Source organism: Haliotis rubra, unplaced genomic scaffold (genome assembly GCF_003918875.1).
Source record: "Haliotis rubra isolate DU_JTF1 unplaced genomic scaffold, ASM391887v1 Scf65, whole genome shotgun sequence".
Classification (NCBI taxonomy): Eukaryota; Metazoa; Mollusca; class Gastropoda; order Lepetellida; family Haliotidae; genus Haliotis; species Haliotis rubra.
The window spans coordinates 1778383-1798308 of NW_025767357.1; the positions used below are offsets into that span (position 1 = coordinate 1778383).

The 19926-nt window shown below is 40.5% G+C and overlaps 1 protein-coding gene across 3 annotated transcripts; it reads left to right on the top strand.

Annotated features, from left to right (window-relative positions):
- The first annotated feature begins 4036 nt into the window (after nt 1-4036).
- On the top strand, nt 4037-19736 carry LOC124257140 (solute carrier family 2, facilitated glucose transporter member 3-like). Of its 3 annotated transcripts, none has more exons than XM_046691131.1 (12): nt 4037-4242; nt 6466-6648; nt 7324-7431; nt 8585-8880; nt 9934-10199; nt 12683-12820; nt 13165-13352; nt 15202-15312; nt 15617-15736; nt 16053-16128; nt 16601-16728; nt 18676-19736. In XM_046691131.1, exons 2-12 carry the CDS (start codon nt 6640-6642, stop codon nt 18874-18876), a joined length of 1641 nt encoding a protein of 546 aa, XP_046547087.1. In that variant the 5' UTR covers nt 4037-4242; nt 6466-6639; the 3' UTR covers nt 18877-19736. The 3 variants fall into 3 exon arrangements, with proteins under 3 accessions (XP_046547087.1, XP_046547088.1, XP_046547089.1); XM_046691132.1 differs by having other exon boundaries at nt 4037-4237; XM_046691133.1 differs by lacking the exon at nt 4037-4242 and adding an exon at nt 6086-6096.
- The last annotated feature ends 190 nt before the right edge of the window (nt 19737-19926 follow it).

A 19926-nucleotide genomic window follows, 5' to 3' on the forward strand; every position in this document is an offset into this window, starting at 1 on the left:
TGAAAATAAGAATGTAAAATATAAATATACAAAAATGTGAAAAATAGTAAAACAAACAACACCTGAATAGTTGAAGAAATGTCATATTTTTTATTTTTTTCAAAATTTGTTTTACTTTTTTCCGGTTCGGTTTAAAAACATATTTTGATAGAACCAAAAAAATTGTGGCCAAAGGTTTATTGTAAATATTGTGGTTGTGTAAGCCTGCAGTGTATTGTGTGCTGAAGCGGTGTTACGGATGTAGCTGTAGACCAACCACCGAGGGATTTCTCCATGTACATACAGACTCGTGCCAGTTATGTTCGGACGTTTGACTTACATGTTATTTCAGTGAAGCATAAATAATTTTCATGAAGTGAGTTCAGGATGGATTTTTGTAAAATTTGACAAGCAAATGTTAAATCATCTCTGCTCTGCGCACATAATTTAACTTCAATTTTCAGACCACTATTTAACTATCCCATAGGCCGCCATGTTAAAGGAGTTCATGGCACTGTACATATGTTGATTAAATTGTTGCCTTTCGATAAATAACAACGGAAAAGTAAACATAAATTATGTGATTGTAGGTAAGATGATTCCTCACAAATGTGAAAAATTTGACATGGATCTTACGGAAAATGCATTTATGAAAATTATTTATGCTACACTAAATGAACATGTAAGTCTGTGGAAATTACGCCAAGTGTCCGAATATATCAGATAGCTGATTCTGCAAGCCGTGGTGTTAGTTGCTGTCATGTTGTGTTAATCACGAGTGAGGGACAGTCCATTCAATAATGTAGGGGTGTCTGGGATTTATGTTTCAGAAGATTTGTCTCAGAAAAGAGGAGTCAAACAATATAATTTTCTAGACGGTTTTTTCAGAACATTCAGTTAATATTGATGTTTTATGTGTAAAATCTTCAAACGTTTTCCGGAATATATGTATTTTTGTGAATAAATCCCAGTCCACCCTCCCTGATAGTGAAATGGTCAGTCCCTATTGTTGCAAAGAAACTTAATAAAGTGAAATTGATGGGAAAATGTGTTGTGTTTTTACTGAAAATAAAAGGTATCAAGCTGTTGGAGCCAGTTAAAGCACAGTAGTGCAGTGGTAAGGCGTCTGCCTATGACGCTGAAGGCCCGGGTTCGATCCCCAGTGGAGGCACCTAGCTTTGGGTCCCGAGGTGGGCACATTTGCGTAGTATCCTTCGACAAGGTACTTAGATCCACATTGTCTCAGTTCACCCAGCTGTAAAACGGGTACCCGTGAGGATGTGCTGGCAATGTGAGTGTTTAGTTTAACAGGCAGCTTGACTGTACCATCCCCAGGGAGTATAGGAAAGTACGATAGTGTCCTATGACCGGGGATAGTAATGTACGAGCAGGCAATGTGCCTGGATATGAGCGCCATATATGCGGACTACAGTATTACTGTTACTAAAATTACAGTTACTAAATCTCCAAATCAATATCATCATCATCATCATCATCATCATCGGGAGACTCAACAGAAACGGGATTTCTGTTGCCAGGCAGCAGCTGAATGGTGAGGAGGGTTATCAGACACCGGGGCTTGTATTGCTGAAGATACTACGACCAATGTCCAACACTCGTTTACTGATAGCCATGTGCATTAAAAAATGTAGATGGCTATCAGTGAAGAAGTGTTGGCCCTAGGACGTATTATTTTCAGCAATACAAGCCCCTGTGTTGAGACAGTCTTGTCATTGCAGTAGAAGATCGGATTACGATAATGTTGACCCTGGTATTAGATATTTGTTCATTCTATCAATGATTCTCTTGGCAGTTCTTTGTTGTTGTTTGTTGTTTAACGCCACACTCAGCAATATTCCAGCTATATTTATAACTCTCATAAGATCAAAAAACATGATACAATTGCAAAATGTAAACGATACATAAACAATTAAACCGATACAATGTACTTTCAAAACTAAATATCGATGCATCGATGTATCGTGGCATCCCTAAGTTGCATATTTTAAGTGAGTGAGTGAGTTTAGTTTCACGCCGCACTCCGCAATATTCCAGCTATATGGCGGCGCTCTGTGAATAATCGAGTCTGGACCAGACAATCCAGTGATCAACAGCATGGGTATCGATCTGCGCAATTGGGAACCGATGACATGTGTCAACCAAGTCAGCGAGCCTGACCACCCGATCCCGTTAGTCGCCTCTTACGACAAGCATGGGTTACTGAAGGCCAATATTCTAAACAGGACCTTCACGGGTGCAAATTTTAAGGAGGGCACATCCATGGACTTATCTTTCACATCAGCCCAACAGCTAAGTTGCTCTTTGGGGAAGTAGAGTTGGTGCTTCGTAAACTGTGCTTGGGGACTTGTTAAGTTTTGGTCACTTGTACCGAAATAGTATTTAATGTTCAGACAGATTTACTACCTTTTACCCTCTCTGTAGATACAGAAGGCATGGAAGACCTATCATCCACATGATTATATTCCTTTAACCTTTGTCTGTGAATTCCTTATAATCTCTACTCATAATTCTATAACTGACAAATTCTCACACCCTCTGATGTAGTCTGTCTCACAGTCCCCGAACCATATTATTTTCCCAACAGCCTAGCCCTCCCTGCAATGCTAAAGCCCTAAATGAAGCAAGTCTAGATTTCTCCATGTTCTGAATCTCTGGTCTCCCTGGGACTCCTTTTCAATTTCAATGGGGTTATTTGTTACAATCAAAATTATACATATTCAGAGACTAAGCGTTAGTCTACCTCTGTTGACATGCTGCAGTTTCAGGTGAGTGTAATGAATCCATTATCTGCTATCTCCTCTGCTTGGGAGGATTCTTCGAGTGAGAACAGTATTGTTTTGTAAATGGTGTAAGTATCTGGGCACCCACTTCTTAAATCGTCTCTATGCGATAACCCTTTACTTGAAACTGCCCTTCAACTGGTAAAACAACTGTAACTGCCTATGGCTAGAATGCAGAAGCACTAGATGAAGCAAGTCTAGATTTCCACAGTCGGGCTCCTTTTCAATTTATATGTAGTCTAAACAGTGCAGTTTATCACGAGGAGCAATTACCGCGCTATAACGCGCCACCTGTCTCGCTATAGCGCTACCTGGCTCACGCATTAGTGCTGTCGTACTCTCACGTCTGTTTTGTTTTAAACATATTTTATTCATTCAAGAAAAGGATTGGGCACAAGTTATCCAACTCAGAAAAGCCCTCTCCAGATAATTACACAATTCATCTAACAACAAAGTACACAAGTGACAGACATAGGCTAGGATATGTACAACAGATGTTAACTGAGAAAGCGTTTTGTTTGAGAGATATAGATATGTACATATTTGAAAACATTCTGGTTGTCAGTGATTGAGAGACCTGCATTGCCTTGTAAGATAAGATTAATATCAATCAGTGTTCAATTTTTGACAATATGTTCTAAAGATTTTAACAGTTTATGTCTTTGAATAGTATACAAAGGACATTCAAGGAAGTAATGAAAAACATTCTCACATCTATGGCCACATTGACATGATGCGTCATTTTTTACATTTATTCTATATAAATCATAATTAAGTGTACTCGTCTTCTCACGTCTGCAGAGGCAAACACAATCTTACGATGCGGTAAGGGTTAGGTAGACTAAGGCTTAGTCTTTGAATATATATAATTTTGATAGTAACAAACAAGCCCATTTAAATTGAAAAGGAGCCCCAGGGAGACCAGAGATTCCTGAGGAAATCTAGACTTGCTTTATTTAAGGCTTTAGCATTGCAGAGAGGGCTTGGCAGTGGGGAAAATAATGTGGTCCAGGGACTGTGAGACAGACTAAGGTTTAGGGTGTACTCCCTGTCCATACTCTCTTCAGTGACCAACTATTTATAGAACTGCGCTGTAACTCGGACAGAAAGGCTACTGCTTGTGTCACGCAAGTGTATGACCCAAATTGGGTCACGTTCATTCAAGTTCAACAAAGGAAGAATCCGGGAACTAGTCTCTGCATGACCCAGATTTTGCTGTAAAACGTAATAGAAACATGTGCACATATAAAGTTTAAGTACCCACATTTTTGTGTCGTCATATCGCCGGAAGCCTGACATGCATAACGTAACTTCACACAACTCTGTATCGTAAATGCAGCTTGGAACATTTTTAACTTGCACTTGGTGCATGAGGACAGAGCTATTTGGATGCATTTGTCAGCAACAAGTTGCACTGGTGCATGTCGTGTTCTGATACATGTATGAGATAACAGCAGGTGGGGTGTGATACTTCACTTACATTTATCACTGGTCTGTATTCATATCCCATGTGTTGTCAAACGTGAGATAACAGCAGGTGGGGTATGATACTTCACTTACATTTATCACTGGTCTGTATTCATATCCCCTGTGTTGTCAAACGTGAGATAACAGCAGGTGGGGTATGATACTTCACTTACATTTATCACTGGTCTGTATTCATATCCCCTGTGTTGTCAAACGTGAGATAACAGCAGGTGGGGTATGATACTTCACTTACATTTATCACTGGTCTGTATTCATATCCCTGTGTTGTCAAACGTGAGATAACAGGAGGATGGGTGTGATACTTCACTTACATTTATCACTGGTCTGTATTCATATCCCATGTGTTGTCAAACGTGAGATAACAGGAGGAGGGGTGTGATACTTCACTTACATTTATCACTGGTCTGTATTCATATCCCATGTGTTGTCAAACGTGAGATAACAGCAGGTGGGGTATGATACTTCACTTACATTTATCACTGGTCTGTATTCATATCCCCTGTGTTGTCAAACGTGAGATAACAGCAGGTGGGTTGTGATACTTCACTTACATTTATCACTGGTCTGTATTCATATCCCCTGTGTTGTCAAACGTGGGAGATACTTCACAACAGGTGTGGTCAAACGTGATAACTTGGGTGTGATACTTATATTTATCACCGGTTTCATATCCCACATGTTGTCAAACGTGAGATAACAACAGGTGTGGTAGGATACTTCACTTATATTCATCACCGGTTTCATATCCCACATGTTGTCAAACGTGAGATAACAACAGGTGGGGTATGGTACTTCACTTATATTTATCACCGGTTTCATATCCCACATGTTGTCAAACGTGAGATAACAACAGGTGTGGTAGGATACTTCACTTATATTTATCACCGGTTTCATATCCCACATGTTGTCAAACGTGAGATAACAACAGGTGTGGTAGGATACTTTAATTATATTTATCACCGGTTTCATATCCCACATGTTGTCAAACGTGAGATAACAGCAGGTGGGGTATGGTACTTCACTTATATTTATCACCGGTTTCATATCCCACATGTTGTCAAACGTGAGATAACAACAGGTGTGGTAGGATACTTTAATTATATTTATCACCGGTTTCATATCCCACATGTTGTCAAACGTGAGATAACAGCAGGTAGGGTTTGGTACTTCACTTATATTTATCACCGGTTTCATATCCCACATGTTGTCAAACGTGAGATAACAACAGGTGTGGTAGGATACTTTAATTATATTTATCACCGGTTTCATATCCCACATGTTGTCAAACGTGAGATAACAGTAGGTGGGGTATGGTACTTCACTTATATTTATCACCGGTTTCATATCCCACATGTTGTCAAACGTGAGATAACAACAGGTGTGGTAGGATACTTCAATTATATTTATCACCGGTTTCATATCCCACATGTTGTCAAACGTGAGATAACAACAGGTGTGGTAGGATACTTCAATTATATTTATCACCGGTTTCATATCCCACATGTTGTCAAACGTGAGATAACAGCAGGTGGGGTATGGTACTTCACTTATATTTATCACCGGTTTCATATCCCACATGTTGTCAAACGTGAGATAACAACAGGTGTGGTAGGATACTTCACTTAAATTTATCACCGGTTTCATATCCCACATGTTGTCAAACATGAGATAACAACAGGTATGGTAGGATACTTCACTTATATTTATCACCGGTTTCATATCCCACATGTTGTCAAACGTGAGATAACAGCAGGTGGGGTATGGTACTTCACTTATATTTATCACCGGTTTCATATCCCACATGTTGTCAAACGTGAGATAACAACAGGTGTGGTAGGATACTTCAATTATATTTATCACCGGTTTCATATCCCACATGTTGTCAAACGTGAGATAACAACAGGTGTGGTAGGATACTTCAATTATATTTATAACCGGTTTCATATCCCACATGTTGTCAAACATGAGATAACAACAGGTATGGTAGGATACTTCAATTATAGTTAGCACTGGTTTCACACCCCATGTGTTGTCAAACGTGAGATAACAGCGGATCATTACTATTTTCATCACTTTAATATCACTATAACAGATCCCTCCCACTGGTCCCTCAACTAGATGTTAGTAGGCCTATTCTGGTTAATATGTATATATTGGTATATGGATTTAGAGTGTCATATTTCGAGAAATATTCTAGCACTCCCAGCCCTCTGTGTCAGTGTCACCTTGTTCGACGGGCACTGGAACACAGCGTTAAGCACAATAGCCAACAACGACGGGCAAAGTGGGGCAACCCAGGCGATTCGACGTATCAAATTCCTTTTCACTCCTTCGAACGAGTCACCTTGTCAGTATTTGCCATTACACAAAGATGGGAGAGGTAAGTACATTCTGCTGATTGTATAAACATTCCTACTGATTGGTGAACATGGTGGGAAATCTTGAAATGGACGCAACATCAACGAAGTGTTGTTATAACGACATCTGAAAAAAACCTAAAAAATAAACGGTCAATGGATCGGCGTCGAAACGATCATTAATGCGTTACGAATATATAATAAGTTCTTGGGAGGCATTTAGAACTTAAAGGAACATGAATACATGACACGTTTTATGGAAAACAATTTCTTTTTATTCTGTATCCCGACACCACAGGGTGTATTTTACGGCGCTTCGTATGATGCGTGATTTGACCACTGGCGTTGCTCACTATATATAGTAACACAATGCTGTGGTACACTCCTTTTTGTCAGGAATTAGATATCCATTGAATATGTAATCACTACAAGAGCATTTCTTTTTCTGTTCCCAAACCATTTCCATTTTCTTGGATGTCAGAACGAATAGGTGCTGGGCATACGATGTGTGATATAAGGGAGATAACTCTAATGTTTTCACCGATGCTCAATTTCTCATTAGCATAAATGACCCTCCCTATGACAAATGCACACACGCTTTAGAAAACAATCATTTGGGTGACTGAAATACATATTCAACAGCACGCTTTGCATATTTTAAGCATTGGGACAACAACAAACGATATGTTGTGTTTCAGAGAGAAGTGAATTACACGTTCACCCTTATCTTCAGCGTAATCATTGCCGTGTTTGGCAACTCGTTCCTGTATGGATATCAGATAGGCGTAGTAAACACGCCATCCCACGTGAGTGTTTCTTGTTCAGCTTTATACACAACTCAACTGTTAACGTTTTTCATTGATTAGAAAGATTAAAAGACTTTGTCAGTAACGTGTCAGTACGTTAGGATTGCCATAAGTGAAATTGTGAGTTTAGTTTTACGCAGCTTTTAGCAACATTTCAGCAATATCACGGTGGCAGACACCAGAAATGTGCTTCACACACTGCATCCATGTGGGGAATCGAACCGGGGTCTTCACCATGACGAGCGAACGCTTTAACCACGAGGCTACCTCACCGCCCCTACACGTGAAACAGAGACGTCAGTGAAGCTGGACAGCTTGATATTCAATCTAACATCATACCAATGCGGTTAGCAACTTGGTGTCGAGAATATGATGCTGCTGACCAACATTGCAGCATATTAATGAGTGCACTAATTGCACGAGGTCATGTTATGGGCCTTTGGGTGTAGCCTTGTGGCTAAAGCTTTCGCCTGTCACACTGATAGCTGAGTGGAGAATGTGTACAATACGCGAAACACATTTTTGGTTTCCTTCGATGTGAAATCGCTGCAGTATTGCTAATTGCTGCGTAAAACAACACTATTTGGAATATGCACATTCTGCAACATAAGTGGTGTCGATGATTTCCATGTTTACATGCGATGTCAATCTGTATAGAAAAATATGTTCCTAAGAAATGTTTGGTTAACAGTACCCTGGAATCATTTTGTGATCTGATGTGTGAAAAGCAAACAATTGTTGTAGCAAAACTTAACTTTGTGGCTGAACATAAAGTTTGTAATGAGTGATTGAGTGAGTTTAGTTTTACGCCGCACTCAGCAATATTCCAGCTATATGGCGGTGGTCTGTAAGTAATCGAGTCTGGACCAGACAATCCAGTGATCAATGGCATGAGCATCGATCTACCCAATTGGGAACCGATGTCATGTGTCAACCACGTCAGCGAGCCTGACCACCCGATCCCGTTAGTCGCCTCTTACGACAAGCATGGGTTACTGAAGGTTCATTCTAACCCGGACCTTCACGGGTCTAAAGTTTGTAAAACGAAAAATAATAATAATACAAATGACATATTTCTAGCCCTTTCTAGCTTTTGTGTGAAAACTATATTTAGGTTAATAACACAATAAACAGAACTAAATTCAATTTTCAGATAATTAAAGATTTTTACAATGCCACCTATTACGAGAGAAGGGGAGGTAACTGGAGCAACATTCAAGCATATGCTTCGTATCGAGACAGCCTCAACAAGTCAGTAACTGACACTGGCAATGCATCAACAACTCCAGGGCCAGCGGAAAAAACGCCAGCTGATTTCGGGGCGGACGAGTCCCTGCTGCTTGAGAAATGGGAGCTTGAACTCCTGTGGTCTTCGACTGTCGCCGCCTTTGTTTTGTTTGGAATGGTTGGTGCGTTCCTGGCACTTAAAGTTGCTGACACCGTTGGAAGGTAAGAAGGAATTGTCCAGAGATTTAGATTGTAGTCATCTTGGTGCAAAGCCAAGTTTTGGTGGGTAAATTTAGAATATAACCTTGTTATTTTATTGAATACTGCTATATTTTTAAAAGCATTTTCTTAATTACAGAGATATCTGAACTTGTATTTCAGCTCTGTATTTAATGCAATGAATGTTTAATTTAAGTTAAAACATTTTTGTTATCAATTAATGACAAATCACCCAGACTTCTGACAAGTGTAAAATGACATGGGTCCTACGGCTGAAAGCTGTGATTTTAACAAACAAGACCTTTAAAAAGTGGTCAAATGTAACATACTCTCTCAGTAAAGTAAAGAATCTAGTAGTTTTTCGAGGCGTTAGTCTTATTCAGAATTCGAACCCACGCTCTGCCTGGATGATTCAAGATATGCTTGGCTTGGTTTGGCTTGGCTTGGCTTGGCTTGGCTTGGCTTGGTGTGTGCGCGCGCGTGTGTTAGAATTGGAATAAGTCAAATTGTATGTTTGTTGTAACGGTTACCATTTTGTGCATATAAACCGCTTTATCAAATTACCAATGAACATTTCAAATACCTTGAAAGGTGGCTTGTGGCATATTATGATATTGTGGAAAATTATATTGTTCCTTGGGTCTTTGAGTGAGTGAGTTTGGTTTTTAGCTTTTAGCAATATTCCAGCAATATCACGGCGGGAGACACCAGAAATGGGCTTCACACTTTGTACCCATGTGGGGAATCGAACCCGGGTCTTCGGCGTGTCGAGCGAACGCCTTAACCACTAGCCTACGCCATCGCCCCTTTGATCATCTCCTAATCTTAACGCTTAGACGGAAATGTTCATTTTGGAATTCCAGGAGTCATTGTCTGTGTCCCAGGTGAAAAAAAGCTGATGGTGACCAAGCTGTACAATGTTGATTCCACGGAAAACACAGGGTTGATTTGTATGACACAGACCATTTTGCGTTTTCTTCCATACATGTCTCGAGTCACAGCTTACAAACACATGCACGTTTTTGTATTTTAGCTTTTGTTGTATTTCTGTAACAGAAAGCGTGGCATGGTCGTCATCACCTTCATCATGTTCATTGCTGCAATTCTCGGTGGAATAACAGTCATCGCCAAGTCTCCTGAGTGTCTCATTTTGTCTCGAGTCTTGGTTGGATTGCATTCTGGGTTAAATATAACTTTGGCACCCCTGTATCTCGCGGAAATATCCCCGAAGAAAATTCGTGGCGCTATTGGCACTTGTCATCAGTTGGCCATCACTCTGGGCATTCTGTCTTCTCAGATCCTGGGATTGACCGAAATGTTAGGTAATTATATTCATAATTGGAAATTATATTGTCATCAATAATCATGCCACATTTCTTCAAGCAATCACTGCCTCTCTGATATAATTTCTATTAAAAACCCCAGCTAGATATTCATTCCATGTCCAACCATATTTAAATACTTAACCATACCATACTGATGTGTTTACTTCCCAAAGGTAGAAGGTGGAATTTAACATTGGTAGATTTTTGTATCTTTTTAGCCGAAGACCACAACACAAAACATATCACAGTCAAACAACGTAATGTCGAACTTACAGTTTTATTGAATTAAAAGTTTGGTCCGTTATTTAGTCGGCATTTAGCGGTGGTATCTAACCTTGGATAACTGGAAGTATTTACGAAAGTGATTTTACTTTGATACAGGGGTGTTTGACTGTATAAGATTCTAGCTTTGGAGAACTGGACTGTTGTACAATTAAGTTATCTGATATTGTCTACACAGTTTGTTTGAGTCCAGTTTAGGCCAAAGAAATCACTTTTCAATGTCCCCCACAACTATAGATAATGACACCGCATTTCAATATATCAAATGTAAGTTCATTGCCCAGCAATAGCTATATGCCCCAATTCAGTACGTCTTAGTCATATTCTGTGTATTCCATGGCTATAGATATACACCTCACTTCAATATATTCAAGTCAGGTTCAGTTCCCTCCATGACTATTGATTTTACCTCACTTCAGCACGTGTAATTATAGTTGCGTGTAACCATGGCAATGACATTTACTTTATTTCAACAAATAAAAGTATAGATCTGTGTACCCATAGACATTTACCTCACTTCAGCACGTCTAATTATAGTTGCGTGTAACCATGGCAATGACTTTTACCTTATTTCAACACACCCAAGTATAGATCTGTGTACCCATATCTATAGACATTTACCTCACTTCAGCACGTGTAATTATAGTTGCGTGTTACCATGGCAATGACTTTTACCTTATTTCAACACACCCAAGTATAGATCTGTGTACCCATATCTATAGACAATTACCTCACTTCAGCACGTCTAATTATAGTTGCGTGTAACCATGGCAATGACTTTTACCTTATTTCAACACACCCAAGTATAGATCTGTGTACCCATATCTATAGACATTTACCTCACTTCAGCACGTGTAATTATAGTTGCGTGTTACCATGGCAATGACTTTTACCTTATTTCAACAAACCCAAGTATAGATCTGTGTACCCATATCTATAGACATTTACCTCACTTCAGAACGTGTAATTATAGTTGCGTGTAACCATGGCTATGCCTTTTACCTTATTTCAACACACCCAAGTATAGATCTGTGTACCCATAGCCATTTACCTCACTTCAGCACGTCTAATTATAGTTGCGTGTAACCATGGCTATGCCTTTTACCTTATTTCAACACACCCAAGTATAGATCTGTGTACCCATATCTATAGCCATTTACCTCACTTCAGCACGTCTAATTATAGTTGCGTGTAACCATGGCAATGACTTTTACCTTATTTCAACACACCCAAGTTTAGATCTGTGTACCCATAGACAATTACCTCACTTCAGCACGTCTAATTATAGTTGCGTGTAACCATGGCAACGACTTTTATATTATTTCAACGCACCCAAGTATAAATCCCTGTACTCATATCTATAGCCATTTACCTCACTTCAGCACGTCTAATTATAGTTGCGTGTAACCATGGCAATGACTTTTACCTTATTTCAACACACCCAAGTATAGATCTGTGTACCCATATCTATAGACATTTACCTCACTTCAGCACGTGTAATTATAGTTGCGTGTAACCATGGCAATGCCTTTTACCTTATTTCAACACACCCAAGTATAGATCTGTGTACCCATATCTATAGACAATTACCTCACTTCAGCACGTCTAATTATAATTGCGTGTAACCATGGCAATGACTTTTACCTGATTTCAACACACCGAAGTATAGATCTGTGTACCCATAGCCATTTACCTCACTTCAGCACGTCTAATTATAGTTGCGTGTAACCATGGCAATGACTTTTACTTTATTTCAACACACCCAAGTATAGATCTGTGTACCCATATCTATAGACATTTACCTCACTTCAGCACGTGTAATAATAGTTGCGTGTAACCATGGCAATGCCTTTTACCTTATTTCAACACACCCAAGTATAGATCTGTGTACCCATATCTGTAGACATTTACCTCACTTCAGCACGTTTGATTATAGTTGCGTGTAACCACGGCAATGACTCTTACCTTATTTCAACACACCCAAGTATAGATCTGTGTAACCATATCTGTAGCCATTCACCTCACTTCAGCACGAGCACGTCTAATTATAGTTATGTGTAACCATGGCTAGACATTTACCTCACTTCAATAGGTCAAGGTCAAGAGGTCAAGGTCGCTTTCCTTTGATCGTTCCCCTATCAAAATGTACACTATTTCCTTTTCACCTATGTGGTGCTTTTTTGGGTGTGGTGTTTCAGGAACCGTTGAGTTGTGGCCGCTGTTGTTTGCCTTCAATGCCATCCCCTCCCTCGTCTGTGTGTTGGTATTGCCCTTCTGCCCGGAGAGTCCAAGATGGCTGCTCATTGCCAAAAACATGGAAGACGATTCCAGGCAAGGTGAGTCAATTTGTCTGAGTCCTCTCGGTTTTTCAATTTTATCATGAAATAGAGGGAACTTTTTCACAACTCCCTATCCTCAAATATGTAAGAGGTCCTTAAATCCATACACTACGGTAAACAAACACAATTTCCCCTTGAACAAGGCTTTTAAAGTGTTGAATGTGGACAACTGAAATACTTGCTGAAATACTTGCTGAAATACTTCTAAAAGCGGCACAAAATACTTATTCACACACAATCAGGTTTGCATCTAAGTTACTAATGTCTTATGATCTAAAGGTTAGATCATAAGAACAATACAAAACGCTATAGAATTAATATTTGTTTCTTTTCTTCGACAGCCATGCAGAAGCTGCGAGGCTATGATAATGTAGAAGATGAGATCGATGAGATGAGGATGGAAGCGAAGAAGTCTGGAAATGCTAAGAACTTCACCCTGAAGGAACTCTTGACCACCCCCGACCTCAGGATGCCAACACTGATAGCCTGTGCAGGTCAGGTCAGCCAGCAGTGGTCAGGCATCAACGCTGTAAGTCAGATAGATGGAAAGGTGGAGAGATGTGGTGAGTGAGTGAGTGAGGGGGAGGGAGGAGGGATTGCATTTAAAATAGTTGGAAAGATAGAAAGATGTGGTAAAGAGTGAGTGAGAGAGTTTAGTTTTACGCCGCACTATATGGCAGCGGTCTGTAAATAATCGAGTCTGGACCAGACAATCCAGTGATCAACAGCATCAACATCGATCTGCGCAATTGGAAACCGATGACATGTGTCCACCACGTCAGCGAGCCTGACCACCCGATCCCGTTAGTCGCCTTTAACGACAAAGGCAGGCAGGGGGGGAGGTGTGGCATCAATTATGTAAATGGTGTGGATGGATACCAAAGTAGGAACTTGGTAGATTGGGATGGTCTGTGGATGAATGTCTAACGCAATTCCATTGACAACGAAACACTATTTCAGCACAGAACAATGATGAAGTTGACGATCACAATGCCAAGACGAAACACATACGGTGAACCATCTCCGGCACAGGTTCCAAACTGCACAGACCGCTGCTCAGACAATCCAGAAATTTGGCGTATCCGCCCAAATAGAGTCAGGAGTTAAGGGATATAATCACGTCGTCTCGCCATACGACCAACTCTGATGCAACGTCATTGAAAAACCGGTCAAAGGTGGTGTCGTCCTTATGTCTGTCAACCCTGATTGTGGTGAAGGATTATTGTCTACACACAAGTTCATATTCAATGTTTCCCATTGTGAAAGATGTCAACTTGTCGATAGACGTCTTCTGGAGCGGTATGTTCAAACCTGAGTCATTGAGCGGAATCAAGTTGGGGTGGTTCTGTGATGCTTTGGGGTAGGATAAGTGCACCTCAGAGTTGTTGTTCATGACAGTTTGACAGCTGTGAGCTACAGAGATCAGATTGAATTAATCAGATTCAGTAGCAGTGTCTTTAACGCCAAGGCCCACTATTCCAACAGGAACATCTCCGTCCTCACAATGCTGGAGTTGTCATTGCCTTTCTTCAACAGCACTGAGTGCATGTACTGCCTTGACCTGCAAATTCACCAAATTCTCTCTATGCCATATACCAAATCCACCTCATAGCGATCGTAACCTGGCGGAGTTGTAGAGAATATAACAAGCCTTCCATGCCCATTTGATAAAATCTATACGTCCTGCACTGCTGTTCTCGTTGTTCCGTGACCTTGTTGCTTGACCCGTGTTCTGTATTTGGCCTCGTAACGTCAATGATATGGTGGTGGTGGTGGTGGAATTGGGTTAAACGTCGTGCTTGAGAATATTTCGCTCATATGACGACGTGCATGCGTGTGTATGTGTATGTGCGGCTGCTTGTACTAGCCCAGACTGAAGCTGGTTTTATAGAGCTAGCCCACTGAGATACCATGCCGCAGTGAAGCATGAATACCCCACTCAGACACATTATACTGACTCCGAGCCGACCAGTCCTTGTTGTACCCATTAATGCCGAGCGCCAGGCAGGGACCAACAAGTACCATATTTTAACGTCTTTTGGTATGACGCGGTCGGGGATCGAGCCCGCGACCTTCCGCACTCCGAGCAGACGCTCTCACCACTACACCACGGAGGCGGTCTGTCAATGATATGGGCATAAGACATGCTGTTCTTCCGTCTTCCTATGATCTCAGACCTCAATATCCACCAATTTAAGTTTACATGGAATCGTGTGATTGTCGTTATATTCCGAAATTTATTTAAATATGAGCAATGTACGCTTTCCTTTTGGCTTTACATAACTCACCCTTATGTGTGTGTGAGTGAGTCAGTGTGTACACTGTCCGTGTGTATTACGAATTGTTATGTGCTTCATCCCTTATCTCTTGTCCTGCAGGTGATGTCATACTCAGCCTTCATCTTTGCACAAGCGAATGTTTCGGCAGCATATATCCCATATGTCATTGTCGGCACAGGATCTGTCAACGTTACTGTAGCCATCATCGTCGTACGTTACGTTCACGCTTGCCACATGGTCTGAACAGACATAAGCTCCATTAATGTTACTTATGGTCATTTTCCTATCAGAATCAGACTATTGAATTATCTCCCTTTCATAATGAAGATCTGGTCGAAATTCGAGAAACCACACAAAAAACCTTAATGATAACAAATAAAAGATTTTTGTTAAGGATAACTGAAATCTTTCATTCTTGGGAAAGAATGTTTTATGGAAGGTGTTATTTTTTAATTTAAAACAACTCAAAGAGAACGGGGATAACACGGAAACTCATGACTTGTTGGTGTTGTAGATACCTCTGATGGAGAAACTAGGACGTCGTCCTCTGTTGCTGTCGTCGATATCTATCATGGCTGTATCCTTTGTGCTCATGACAATCTTCCTACAGCTGCAGTTCGACTTTTCACTGAGGGTAAGTAATCCTGAACCTGTTCTCTGTTTCTGGTTTTGAACTGAATACAACTGACAGAATATGTAACCACATTAGGCAGTTTAGTTTTGTTCATGACTAGCTGCAAGCTATTAGAACTGGTGACACATAGTTTACAAGGTCCTTTGGAGTAGTCCTTAAATGGTGAATTTTGCTGGGTAAGTCATGTCCAATTTCACCTGCAATGTCCAAGAATTAACTACAAAGATTTAAACAACTGTTTCTGGGAATCACTTACCGGTCAATGGTTGTCAAGAAATATCTTAGAGAGTTCCACAAGATACAAATCTGACTTCAGGACAGCCATTCAACGTTTGCCATCGTGTGCATCGTCCTCATGCTTCTCTACATCGTGGGATTCACACTTGGTCTTGGTAAGTTCTTGTGTATGCCTCGAACAACTTCAGCCAAAATGTCTTTTGTGTTCGCTGTACAGCTCCAACCATTCTGTATTGGTATTCCAAATGCGACATAAGATATATCATACATCACTCATATGAAGATGAAAAGTATTGATTAAACGTCAAAGATTCAGTGTTGTATTAAATGCTAAAAGTGACTTCATTCTAATACCACGACCTCTGCATATTGCTTACGACGAAAGTCATTGGAGTTGCGCCGCAATCGTCTCAATTGATACTTTAGCATGGTGACATAGTTGCTATGTTGTAATTCGTTCACGATATCATGTCCAAGTCATTTGAAAAGATGTGGAAAATATATATTTTGACTGATCTATAGATTGTGAATGTTCTACATACATCATGTATGCCCTTCACTTTTGTAATCCCTGGAGCTCCCTTGAGTTTCTCGATATGAAGAAATTGTAACCCTGCAATGTTCTAGGCCCCATCCCATTCACCATTGTTACTGAGATCTTCAGACAGGAATCTCGTGCCGCCGCCATGAGTCTCTCCGTTGCCTGCAACTGGATCTGCAACTTCATCCTCACGTGGACGTTTCCGTTCCTCAGGGTAGGTAGCAGGAATCGTGCAGATGTGGAATAACTGACAATAGGCCAACCAATGAAAGTGTATACCCTAATATATGTATACTGATTCAATTTCCTTTATAAATACGCAAGGAATTCCTTTTTAAAAGCATACTATACATATGAAAAATTATTTGAATTTTAGGCAAATATTTGACACAAACCAATCCATGCTGAATCCCAACATGTGGGGGAATGGTTGCCGACGACAAAAGGTTTGAAAAAACCCCACGTTGAACAAAAACGTAACGTTACACTCACGTCTGTAGTGAATCGCTAAAACGCACCCTACATGAAATGCAGGTGCATCATTAAATTGTGTATCGCCTTGAGCTTAAGCCTATGACTGTTGGCTTTAAAAAGCCACATCAATGGTACTCCACATGCATTGCTTTAAGCTACTATAGACAACAAGAGAATGAAAAGACAGCAGCTCAACGACACAACGCTATCGGCCGTTTGCAAGGACGGGCATCGCAGCATGAGGTGGCAAGGCACTTCAGCGTGTCCAGACAGACCATCACAAACTTATGGACCCGATACAACAATACTGGGGGTGCTAATGACATACCCAGGTCAGGTCGAGCTACCACCGCCGCCCAGGATCCCTTCGTCCGGTTGAGACATTTTCGTTCAAACGGCCGCATCATCCACAACAATCCAAATCCCTGGACTGCGCTGAATATCCGACCAGACAGTGCGCAATTGGCTATGGAAAGAAGACCAGTTCAACGTCACGTCGTTCCCTTCATCAACGTCAACGGTTGATCTTTGGAACATGACAATGCTCGACCTCACGGTGCACGTGTTTGACAGGACTTCCTCCAGCAAAACAATGTTCAGGTGTTACTTTGGCCCTCTCGATCACCCGATTTGTCCCCCATCGAACATCTATGGGATACTCTTGATCGACGCTTGCGCCAGCGTAATCCGCCACCTCAGACACTACAAGAACTACACACAGCACTTCAGCAAGAGTATCAAAACATTCCTCAAGACAGCATTCGGCATCTCTTTTCTTCTACGGGCCGCCGCTGCCAAGCTGTTATCGATGCTCATGGTGGTCACACCCGATACTGACATTTTACTCTGACCAAGTGACTTTAATAGCCCTCTGTGGTTTTGCCGAACACTTTCTGGATAATCGTGTTTTGGAAATTTGTAAAGTGATGATTTTACTGTAACTGAGCAATGATGTCATATCTGAATCAGTTATATGCACTCAGTAAGTAAACTCCAAAACAGCATGTATAGTTTCCTTTTTGAAGAGTATATTTTATTTGAAATTTAATGCAATCTTATCTCATGTGTATTTACGATGGACATCAGACCTTGAAATATATTTGAATTTTTTAATACATAATCCGATTTATCGATGTCTCAAACATAAACGATAGATAGATATAGATGGACAACTTATTTATAACAAAGGATGCAACGTAAGATATGATAACGGTGTTGGCGTCTACATCGAAACGTCGCCTCCATTGCAATAAAGAAGTTGTCCATCCATTCCAGCTTCTAACTACCTCATCCGTGAAGATCCGGGTTAGAATTGATCTTCAGTAACCCATGCTTGTTGTAAGAGGCGACTAACGGGATCGGGTGGTCAGGCTCGCTCACTTGGTTGACTCATGTCATCGGTTCCCCATTGCGCAGATCGATGCTCATGCTGTTGATCACTGGATTGTCTGGTCCAGACTCATCATTTGATTGATAATGGTGCTAGGATCTACACAGAAAAGTCGAATCTATTGCAATAAAGAATAATGAAGTTCCTTAAATTCCACTTAAAAGAAGTTGATCCAGATTATTTACAGACCGCCGCCATATAGCTGGAATATTGCTGAGTGCAGCGTAAAACTAAACTCACTCACTCATTCTAACTACCTCTCAAAGAAGTTATCTGTTATTTATGTTTTTCTTGTAGGATGGACTCCAGGCCTACACCTATCTGCTGTTTGTGGCCATTCTGGTTGCTGCCCTCATCTTCTTCTCCTTCTACGTTCCTGAAACGAAGAACAAGACATTTGATGAAATTGCTTGCTCAATCGCCCCAGGAAGAGGTGCTCGTGGGAAGAGCTTGGCAATACATGAAGATCACAGTCTGATGGGGACCACCAAAGTTTGAGAACGGGAGAGTATAGATGATTAGATCAACAGGATGCATTTGTGTGCTAGATTGGTGGTTCAAGCATTTACTCGTCATACCAAAGAACCGGGTTCGATTCTCGACATGGTACATTGTGGGAAGTCACTTCCGGTGTACGACATTACTAGACTATTGCTGAACTCATACTCCCACTGGCATATTAAACAAGAAGGAGCTGAATTAAACGGATGTTGTTGTTTGGGGAGGGTGAAGAAACAGCTTACAGTTATGCAAAGAAGATGCAAGTTTCTAAAAATGTGAGATTAGTTTCAGGTCTCGAAGGTTTCTTCTTTGGTTACAAACATTTTACTCTGAAACAGATAGACTGTATGTGTTTTACAAGTACCATGTTTTTAAATGAGAGATTTTGACAGTAATCAAACTTGTCTGATAAAGTTTGTGGGTATAATACACATTATATTGCCACCTAACGCTCACAAGGTTACGCATGTCATGTCATGTCATGTCATGCATCAAACAACCAAACTTCAAAATATACTGTCGTGCTGGAAAATGGCAACGAAATGCAGACAATTGTATTACAGGTACGGATAGGTCGAACCGTCTGACGTGAAACGTCCGAATACGTTCTTAGATATGCATATTCAATGTAAAGGAAATGAAATCATCACGAACATATTTACACAATGATATAATGCCAAGATGCCATTCCAAACTCAATGTCACAAGGAGCAAGTTTTCCTCTGGTTTGAAGCTTTATCTAATCTTGTACTATATACTCTTAACATTTTGTGAACACAATCATATTTTTGTGCAATAAAGTATTTTATGTAATGATTTTGATTCTGTGCGACTAAGGTTTTCGTCCTCTTTATATTTGAAAGTTTAAAGATGATGGTAAAAATAACTTTATATAAATTCCACGACGCAATGCTATCTGGAGTCTCTTTTGATAATGTGTTATATGTGAAGGCGCCGAATACATTACATGGACTCAGTTCACACAGACACTGTGAAATGTGTTCACTGATGTCTTTGACGACGAAAACTTAGGGATGTGAATTAGGT

Coding starts and splice junctions, on each gene's coding strand:
- LOC124257140 (XM_046691131.1), top strand. Junction 12,821..13,164: donor GGAAGACGATTCCAGGCAAG/GTGAGTCAATTT, acceptor TTTCTTCGACAG/CCATGCAGAAGCTGCGAGGC. Junction 13,353..15,201: donor AGTGGTCAGGCATCAACGCT/GTAAGTCAGATA, acceptor CTTGTCCTGCAG/GTGATGTCATACTCAGCCTT.